We start from the raw sequence: 10695 nt of genomic DNA, 5'->3' as shown, positions 1-10695 counted from the left end.
CCAAATAAGGAGACAACCTTGTTTAATGAAGCATGCATTTCAGTACAAAAATTCATGATTAACCTAGTCAATCTGGATGTGTACACAGTCCCAAGCAGTATGCAAGAGCAATCTACAGATTTTATAAATAAGTCAACTGCTTGGCATTCTAATGAAACCATATCACTGACTAAATTGTGTGTAGATAAGCCAGTCTTGCCCACTGGATCCCAACATGGCCATAATAAAATTTTTAATGCTTCTCACAACATACCTATGTGAGCATAGATTCTGTATTGTGCATCATACTAGGCTCTTTGTAGAGGATGACCTCAGGATGGATCAGTATACAGTTTGTTTCCCAAAAAAACATACAAAGTGTTATAAGTTTTGAAAAGCCTACAGAATGCCTATAGGATGCACACTACTGTGGGCACATTTCAGATAACAAAAACCTGCTTAATAATATATTTTAGTGATATTATGAATTTCCAAAAAAAAAAAAAAAATAATAATGAATGATTTTTAGTATGAAACAAGTCCATCTTGTATTATTATCCAAATAACCATATGCAAAATATAGGCACGTGATAAAAAAATTCACATGCAAAATACATCTAAACTGTTTTATCCGAGCGCCTCTGCAAAGACAGTGATTATGTATGAGTAATGGTGAAAGTGTTGAATGATGATGAAAGTTTTTTCTTTCTTTATGGATCAATCTGCCTCAGTGGGACACGGCCAACGTGGAAAAAAACAAACAAACAGATTTCATGAAAAAAATACAGTGGTACGCCGAGTTTCATACAGCTCCCAACTTGAACAATATATATATACAGTGGACCCCCAGTTTGCGTTATTAATCCGTTCCTGAGAACTCATCGTAAACCAAAATTATCGAAAAACGAATAAATTTTCCCCATAAGAAATAATGGAAATCAACTTAATTAATCCATGCAAGACACCCAAAAGTATGAAAAAAAAAGTTTACCACATGAAATATTAAGTTCAATGCACACAAACTGAAGAAGACATGCACAGTTTGTAGTACTCTACTAACAATAGAATACATGACACTTACCTTTAATGAAGATCTGGTGATGATTGATGGGATGGGAGGAGGGGAGAGTGTCGAACTTATTGTTTAGAAGGGGAATCCCCTTCCATTAGGACTTTTTGGTCCGAACTGGCAGCATCACCATGCCTAATCACACTATGTATGCCACTACGATTCTTAAATCTTTCAAACCAACCTTTGCTGGCCTTAAATTCACTCACATCACCACTAGTTGCAGGCAATTTCTTTACCAAATCGTCATGCAACTGCCTAGCCTTTTCACAAATGATCGCTTGAGAGATGCTATCTCCTGCTATCTGTTTTTCATTTATCCACACCAATAACAGTTTCTCAACATCTTCTAACACTTGCGGTTGCTGTTTTGTAATCACAGTTGCACCTTTTGCAACAACAGCTTCCTTGATTGCCGTTTTCCTGGTCACTACAGTAGCGATGGTTGATTGGGGTTTTGTATACAACCTGGCCAGCTCCGACACACGCACTCCACTTTCATACTTTGCAATTATCTCTTTCTTCATTTCAATAGTCATTAGCACCCTTTTTCTCAAAGGGTTGGCACTGGAAGCTTTCTTGGGGCCCATGGTGGCTTATTTTGCAGAAACGAGCACACTGGCTGGCTTGTAAACACTGGCACACACGGAGCAGTTCAGGCCACATGTGGACACGTCTTGGACGAATCACGTATACCGGGTTTTTTAATGGGAACCAAGGCAAAATTTTTGCATTAAAATGTATCGAATACCGGATTTATCGGATACCGATGTCATCGCGAACCGGGGGTCCACTGTATATGTAAGAGCGGTATTGTAAGTGCTTTTGTAAGTGTATTTTTGGGGTCTGAAATGGACTAATCTAATTTACATTATTCCTTATGAGAACAAATTCGTTCGGTAACAGCACTCGAACAGCCTTCTGGAATGAATTATGTATGAAATTCGGGGTACCACTGAATATGGAAAATGCAAACAGATCTCATAGCAAAAATACATACGTAAAATACAAACTGCTGTGATAAAAGTAAATTTGATGCTCATTCACCAACTTAAAAATAAAGGTGACCAATCATCCCCCTATGCCCCCCAAGAATATGATCCACTTCTATCAATTACAGTATAGTGGAACCTTGGTTGTCGACTGCATTACTTGTCAAACAAATAGTTTTTCAAACAAGGAATTCAAGAAAAAATGTCCAGGTTTTCGTACATTCGTCTCCATTCACTCCTATCAAACACGCTCACGCACGCCTGCTGGAAGTCCAAGCCCCTCGCACACAAAACCTCCTTTACCCCCTCCCTCCAACCTTTCCTAGGCTGACCCCTACCCCGCCTTCCTTCCACTACAGACTGATACACTCTTGAAGTCATTCTGTTTCGCTCCATTCTCTCTACATGTCCGAACCACCTCAACAACCCTTCCTCAGCCCTCTGGACAACAGTTTTGGTAATCCCAAACCTCCTCCTAACTTCCAAACTACGAATTCTCTGCATTATATTCACACCACACATTGCCCTCAGACATGACATCTCCACTGCCTCCAGTCTTCTCCTCGCTGCAACATTCATCACCAATGCTTCACACCCATATAAGAGTGTTGGTAAAACTATACTCTCATACATTCCCCTCTTTGCCTCCAAGGACAAAGTTCTTTGTCTCCACAGACTCCTAAGTGCACCACTCATCCTTTTCCCCTCATCAATTCTATGATTCACCTCATCCTTCATAGACCCATCCGCTGACACATCCACTCCCAAATATCTGAATACATACACCTCCTCCATACTCTCTCCCTCCAATCTGATATCCAATCTTTCATCACCTAATATTTTTGTTATCCTCATAACCTTACTCTTTCCTGTATTCACTTTTAATTTTCTTCTTTTGCACACCCTACCAAATTCATCCACCAATCTCTGCAACTTCTCTTCAGAATCTCCCAAGAGCCAGGAGAGACAAAAAACCAGTGAGATTAACAAGTTAAGGAAGCCTAGAGAACAAATGGATTTGTCAGTTAAAAATAGGAGAGGGGAGTTATTAAATGGAGAGTTAGAGGTATTGGGAAGATGGAGGAAATATTTTGAGGAATTGTTAAATGTTGATGAAGATAGGGAAGCTGTGATTTCATGTATAGGGCAAGGAGGAATAACATCTTGTAGGAGTGAGGGAGAGCCAGTTGTGAGTGTTGGGGAAGTTCATGAGGCAGTAGGTAAAATGAAAGGGGGTAAGACAGCTGGGATTGATGGGATAAAGATAGAAATGTTAAAAGCAGGTGGGGATATAGTTTTGGAGTGGTTGGTGCTATTATTTAATAAATGTATGGAAGAGGGTAAGGTACCTAGGGATTGGCAGAGAGCATGCATAGTTCCTTTGTATAAAGGCAAAGGGGACAAAAGAGAGTGCAAAAATTATAGAGGGAGAAGTCTGTTGAGTATGCCTGGTAAAGTGTATGGTACAGTTATTATTGAAAGAATTAAGAGTAAGATGGAGAATAGGATAGCAGATGAACAAAGAGGCTTTAGGAAAGGTAGGGGGTGTGTGGACCAGGTGTTTACAGTGAAACATATAAGTGAACAGTATTTAGATAAGGCTAAAGAGGTTTTGTGGCATTTATGGGTTTGGAAAAGGCATATGACAGGGTGGATAGGGGGGCAATGTGGCAGATGTTGCAGGTGTATGGTAGAGGAGGTAGGTTACTGAAAGCAGTGAAGAGTTTTTACGAGGATAGTGAGGCTCAAGTTAGAGTATGTAGGAAAGAGGGAAATTATTTCCCAGTAAAAGTAGGCCTTAGACAAGGATGTGTGATGTCACCGTGGTTGTTTAATATATTTATAGATGGGGTTGTAAGAGAAGTAAATGCGAGGGTCTTGGCAAGAGGCGTGGAGTTAAAAGATAAAGAATCACACATAAAGTGAGAGTTGTCACAGTTGCTCTTTGCTGATGACACTGTGCTCTTGGGAGATTCTGAAGAGAAGTTGCAGAGGTTGGTGGATGAATTTGGTAGGGTATGTAAAAGAAGAAAATTAAAAGTGAGTACAGGAAAGAGTAAGGTTATGAGGATAACAAAAAGATTAGGTGATGAAAGATTGGATATCAGATTGGAGGAAGAGAGTATGGAGGAGGTGAATGTATTCAGATATTTGGGAGTGGATGTGTCAGCGGATGGGTCCATGAAAGATGAGGTGAATCATAGAATTGATGAGGGGAAAAGGGTGAGCGGTGCACTTAGGAGTCTGTGGAGACAAAGAACTTTGTCCTTGGAGGCAAAGAGGGGAATGTATGAGAGTATAATTTTACCAATGCTCTTATATGGGTGTGAAGCATGGGTGATGAATGTTGCAGCGAGAAGGCTGGAGGCAGTGGAGATGTCATGTCTGAGGGCAATGTGTGGTGTGAATATAATGCAGAGAATTCGTAGTTTGGAAGTTAGGAGGAGGTGCGGGATTACCAAAACTGTTGTCCACAGGGCTGAGGAAGGGTTGTTGAGGTGGTTTGGACATGCAGAGAGAATGGAGCAAAACAGAATGACTTCAAGAGTGTATCAGTCTGTAGTGGAAGGAAGGCGGGCTAGGGGTCGGCCTAGGAAAGGTTGGAGGGAGGGGGTAAAGGAGGAATATGTGTGAGGGGCTTGGACTTCCAGCGGGCATGCGTGAGCGTATTTGATAGGAGTGAATGGAGACAAATGGTTTTTAATACTTGACGTACTGTTGGAGTGTGAGCAAAGTAACATTTATGAAGGGGTTCAGGGAAACTGGCAGGCCGGACTTGAGTCCTGGAGATGGGAAGTACAGAAGGAGGGGTGTTAATGTTGCAGTTTAATTCTATTTACATTATTCTTTATGGGAAAAATTACTTTAGTTGTTTTTCCTAAGAGCATAATACCGAATTTGTAGTCCTGAGTTTCTTGACGAGGAATGTACATACATTCACCAAACCTTCACTGATTTACATTTTCCTAACTTTTTCATCAAAGACTGCAAGAAAAGAGCTCTTCAGATCACTAATTCTCCACGCACCAACACCACTCCCAACAAAGTTATAATTCTTCCCAACAGCCAAGTTGCACTGAACGTTTCTAAAGTACTTTAATAAGCTAACACCAGAGTCACCATTGTTTCCAGCACTTCGATAAAGGATCTAACCAGAACAAAATCCAAGCACCACGAACCAGTCAATGCAGCGGTTTACACTACACCCTGTGGAGGCTGCGACAAGATTTATGTAGGTGAAACAGCAAGAAACCTCGACACCCGCCTCAATGAACACATTTACTCATGTAGGAACGATACTTGAACAACGCCTGTGTACAACACCGAAATTCCACCAATCATCTCATGAAGTTCAGGGACGCCCAACTAGCGATCAAGGAAACTAATTTCTGCAGACACAAGTGCCTTGAATCTTCACTAATAGCTGTTTCTAATACAATTAAACAAAACAAAGGAAGCTTCACCATCTCTGAAGTTTTAGCAAGAATCCTCCTGAAAATAGTAAACCCTGCCATCACATAGTCTCTTCTGTTAATACTACACAAGCACATGAACACTGAAACAGCCCTTCTCTATCCAGCCTCCAATAGAAATATTTGTCTAACCTATTTTTATATTTCCCAAATAATAGCCTTCATATCCTTTTACTCATGTGCAGGTTAATTGTTGTAACATATTGTATTACTACTAATACTACTACCTACAACTTATATCACTACTACTACCACTAGTACTGCGCCTCGCTCTGAACCTATATATATCCTCTGTGTCCTTGTACTGTTTGTAACGGCTTGATAAAGCTCCTGGAGAGCGAAACGTTGCCACAATAAAATGTCACATTAGTTGCACTTGTGTCCTTTTACTTTACATATTGTCGGTAATTCTACAAACTTTATTACAAGATTGCAATACTCCAATCCCTAAAGCAGAGATTAAAGTACGTAAGAACATAAGAACATAAGAAATGAGGAACACTGCAGGAGGCCTGTTGGCCCATACTAGGCAGGTCCTTTACAATTCATCCCACTAACATATAATCAGCATATAATCAGTGAGACACACACATCAAGATGAATAAAAACTGACTATATTGTATAATAAACAACAGTGAAAACTTCTAAGTGTAACATCCTGGTAATTTTAGAACTTCCAGACTGTGGATTTAAATTCTCTTTTCACAGAACTACTTATGCTCCCTCATAGTAAATTTCCCAGGAAAACTTAATAAATTTATTGAAAAATTACCACTGAATAAAAAACAACACTAATATTATAGAAAATTCCCCATACAGCACAATAAACACATAATAAATTTATAGAAAATTCAACATGCTGTATCAAAAATATACATACTATAAAACATATCAATCATGCAGTCAAGTCGCTTAATTCTCGTGGACAACATCTCGTGAGGTCTGACGATCTTCTCTGTGAGTAGTTCTACAGGCACCTGAAATACAGCACTGTACAGTATCACTCAATGTTGTATCATGAACTTGTAGAAATAAAAATTATTATTATTATTATTACATACCCATAAAATAAACCCAGCAATCACATAGCTGCTACTATTACTACTGCTACAAGTACAGTAGGGCACTGCTTTACAGCATTTCACCTTATGACATTCTGCTAATATGGTGATTTCAAATTATGACCAAAATTTGCTAAACAGTGAGTGGTCTTTCAAATATGGCGCACCCCACCCGGTTTGTTTACATTCCCCATCAGCACATCTCTCTATTATGTCTGAAAATTTTTCAAAATTTCAAGTGTTTTCAAGTTATTGCATATTTTATATATACTCTGATTATTATACTTATAGAAAAACTTTTGTTTTTCTTTTTAGGCTACCCTGCCTTGGTGGGATACGGCCAGTTTGTTGAAAAAAAAAAATTATACTTATGTGTACCTGTACATAAATATAATTACACACTGTGGTGGTGTGCAGGTACACATTAAAATCACTAAGTCTCTCGCTACTCAACACCATATAATCTCTTGGGCACACTAAATGTCGTCTATTACGTTAATATAAACATTTCCAATAATCCATCTGTGATATTTTTTCAAAATTATGTAATAAACATGCTACATAACATATAAACATGATACATACACCCACAATATAAAAATTAACATAAATATGAGGTTTGTTTACCAAGCGGTTGGTAGGAGAGTCAGAAGAATTTTGTTTTCTCTAGTCAAACACCAGTTACTTAACTGTGGAAAAATATTCCTTTTGTATGCCTTCACTCTAACTATAGCTATTCATGACCCTTGTGGGTTTAGCACTTCTTTTTATTATGATTATAATAATAACTTGAAATAATAATTTGTAATAGTAACTTGTAATAATAATAATTTGCCAGAGCATCATTCCTTCTAAAAATTACATGTGAATGAAAGTGCTGGTCTTTATTTATTCTACTGTATCACTGTGGAGACAACTTGTACACAATGTAAAGTGTTTGCATGAACGTGTATGAACTATTACCAGACAGTTTGTTTATATAAGTACTCTGCGGCTCTGTCATCTTCCTCATTCTCTCTCTCTTGTTTATTCATTTTTATCTCGCTTACTCACCTCTCACCCTATATTAAGACTGCAAATACATATTTTAAGGTAAGTAATGAGTGTACTGTACACTATATGCATTTTATCGCTCTAGAGTGCTTTAAATGTTGTAGCAGGTGGGGTGGCCAGGTGGGCTACCATACCCTACCTCCTACACAACTTTCTACAAATAAATACTTTTCACCTCTCACCCTACATTAAGACCATTAAGACTACAAATATTTTAAGGTAAGTAATGAGTGTACTGTATATGCATTTTATCACTCTAAGGCGCTTTAAGCGTAGCAGTATATTATGCGTGGGTGGGGTGGCCAGGAGGGCTAGCCACCACACCTGACTTTTTACAATAAATACTACTCACCTTTTTGCCCTACATTAAGACTACAAATATTTTGAGGTAAATAATGAGTGTACTGTCTGTGTATTTTACATTTTATTGTTTTTAATGCTTAGTTCTATTGCTAACTTAATATATGCTAGTGTAAACTTGTTATCTGGCATTTATATGCATTTATAAGTGGAAAAAAGGCATTTTGCTTTCCAGCATCGTCTGCTTTGCGGCAGTAGCCTGGAACCTAATCTGCCGTATAAGTGGGGCCCTACTGTACTACTACTACAAGTACTACTATTTCTACTACTACCACCACCACTACTATTACTACCTACAACGATTATATTTTAGTTTTACATCTCAATCTAACAGCTATATATATACCCTCTATGTCCTTGAACTGTTTGTAATGGCTTGACAAAACTCCTGAAGGGTAAAATGATGCCACAATAAAATTTCACATCAGCTGCACTTCGTGTCCTTTTACCTAACATATACCCATAGTTTTAATTAATATTTAATTCTGAGTATTAACCCTTTGACTGTCGCAACCCCCAATCCTGAGGTGTCTCCTGGTGTCGCAAAATTTAAAAAAAAAAAAAATAATTTTTTCTTATGAAATGATAGAGAATCTTTTCCCGATTGTAATGACACCAAAAAAACGAAATTTGATGGAAAACTGACGGAATTACGCTCTCGCGAAGTTAGCGACCTCGGCGCTGTTTACAAATAGGCGATTTCGCCCACTTTGAGCCCTATTCTCGGCTAATTCCATTGTTCCCGTCGACCAAACTCATAGCTATTTCTTTAGAACTCCATTCTTTCTATCGACTGAGTACAAGAAACTGCCCATTTACCGATTTTAACTACCTAATAATGTGGTCAGAAATTTGCAATTTGGCCAATTTCACGAAAACTAAAAAATATGACAATTTCAAAATAAGGTCCAGAATGAACAATGCAGACATTCCTGGCTCTAAAATAACATTTTCTTTGTTCATCAATCATGTCTCCAGGCCTCTCTGATATTACTCTTGCTTTCTATTTTGAATTTTTATTCAAACAAAAAATTGAAGACTTACTATTATGCAGACTACTGCAATACTGTAATAATTGTATAAATAACATCAACTCATTCATGACTGCATATTAGAATGGCTAATTGGACATTTATTGGACAATGGCATCATTTGTTTACTTTTGAACATTGCCAAAAATCAAACATTTCCCCTACTTTGAGCTCCATTTCTAGGTTCTTTTTATAGTAAAATCAATCAAAATCACCTCTATTTCTATAATATGTTTTCCATTCTATCAAATGAGACCAAGAAAACGATAATACAACCATAAATACTATACGAAAATAGACCACAAAGTCGGCATTTTAATTAAAAAAAACGGTCAGAGCTTTTTTTTCCCCATTATGCACTGCGTGCTCCAGGAATTTTTTAATATGGTGCACACTGACCACACAGTCCCATTCTTTCACATGTGGGCCTACCAGCTTTCTCCTGCTTGATTTGAAGCCGCTAGAATTTATGAGTATATATACGTCAAACACGGTACCTCGTAAGACGTACATATACGGCCGCGACAGTAAAAGGGTTAATATCACAGTATTATCTGAAGTTCCATTATAATACACAAAATTAGAAAGAAAATTTCATTTCTTATAAAATAGTTATATATCATTTTACAATTATTATTTCAAAGAAGTTCGGGCGAGATATAAGCGACTATTGGCAGAAAGGTGGGCTAGTGCAAAGATGAGTAGTGGGGGGGTTGAAGAGGGTTGGAATAGTTTTAAAAATGCAGTATTAGAATGTGGGACAGAAGTTTGTGATTATAGGAGGGTGGGGGCAGGAGGAAAGAGGAGTGATTGGTGAAATGATGAAGTAAAGGGTGTGATAAAAGAGAAAAAGGTAGCTTATGAGAGGTTTTTACAAAGCAGAAGTGTTATAAGAAGGCAGAGTATATGGAGAGTAAAAGAAAGGTGAAGAGAGTGGTGAGAGAGTGCAAAAGGAGAGCAGATGAAAGAGTGGGAGAGGCACTGTCAAGAAATTTTAATGAAAATAAGAAAAAATTTTGGAGTGAGTTAAACAAATTAAGAAAGCCTAGGGAAAGTATGGATTTGTCAGTTAAAAACAGAGTAGGGGAGTTAGTAGATGGGGAGAGGGAGGTATTAGGTAGATGGCGAGAATATTTTGAGGAACTTTTAAATGTTGAGGAAGAAAGGGAGGCGGTAATTTCATGCACTGGCCAGGGAAGTATACCATCTTTTAGGAGTGAAGAAGAGCAGAATGTAAGTGTGGTGGAGGTACGTGAGGCATTACGTAGAATGAAAGGGGGTAAAGCACCTGGAACTGATGGGATCATGACAGAAATGTTAAAAGCAGGGGGGGATATAGTGTTGGAGTGGTTGGTACTTTTGTTTAATAAATGTATGAAAGAGGGGAAGGTACCTAGGGATTGGCAGAGAGCATGTATAGTCCCTTTATATAAAGGGAAAGGGGACAAAAGAGATTATAAAAATTATAGAGGAATAAGTTTACTGAGTATACCAGGAAAAGTATACGGTAGGGTTATAATTGAAAGAATTAGAGGTAAGACAGAATGTAGGATTGCGGATGAGCAGGGAGGCTTCAGAGTGGATAGGGGATGTGTAGATCAAGTGTTTACATTGAAGCATATATGTGAACAGTATTTAGATAAAGGTAGGGAAGTTTTTATTGCATTTATGGATTTA

General features: G+C 38.1%; 1 protein-coding gene across 2 annotated transcripts in view; it reads right to left on the bottom strand.

The window, feature by feature from the left end:
• LOC128700911 (uncharacterized) overlaps positions 1-10695 on the bottom strand; it is a 64481-nt gene that overhangs the window by 29214 nt on the left and 24572 nt on the right. For both annotated transcript variants that reach the window (XM_053794391.2, XM_070104737.1), the window contains exon 6: positions 6394-6490. In XM_053794391.2, coding sequence (XP_053650366.2) covers positions 6394-6490 — 97 coding nt within the window. The remainder of the gene's footprint in view (positions 1-6393; positions 6491-10695) is intronic.

This window comes from Cherax quadricarinatus, chromosome 94 (assembly GCF_038502225.1).
Source record: "Cherax quadricarinatus isolate ZL_2023a chromosome 94, ASM3850222v1, whole genome shotgun sequence".
In the NCBI taxonomy this organism is placed as follows: Eukaryota; Metazoa; Arthropoda; class Malacostraca; order Decapoda; family Parastacidae; genus Cherax; species Cherax quadricarinatus.
The sequence above is the reverse complement of the archived record's forward strand: the minus strand, read 5'-3'. Positions and strand labels throughout refer to the sequence as shown.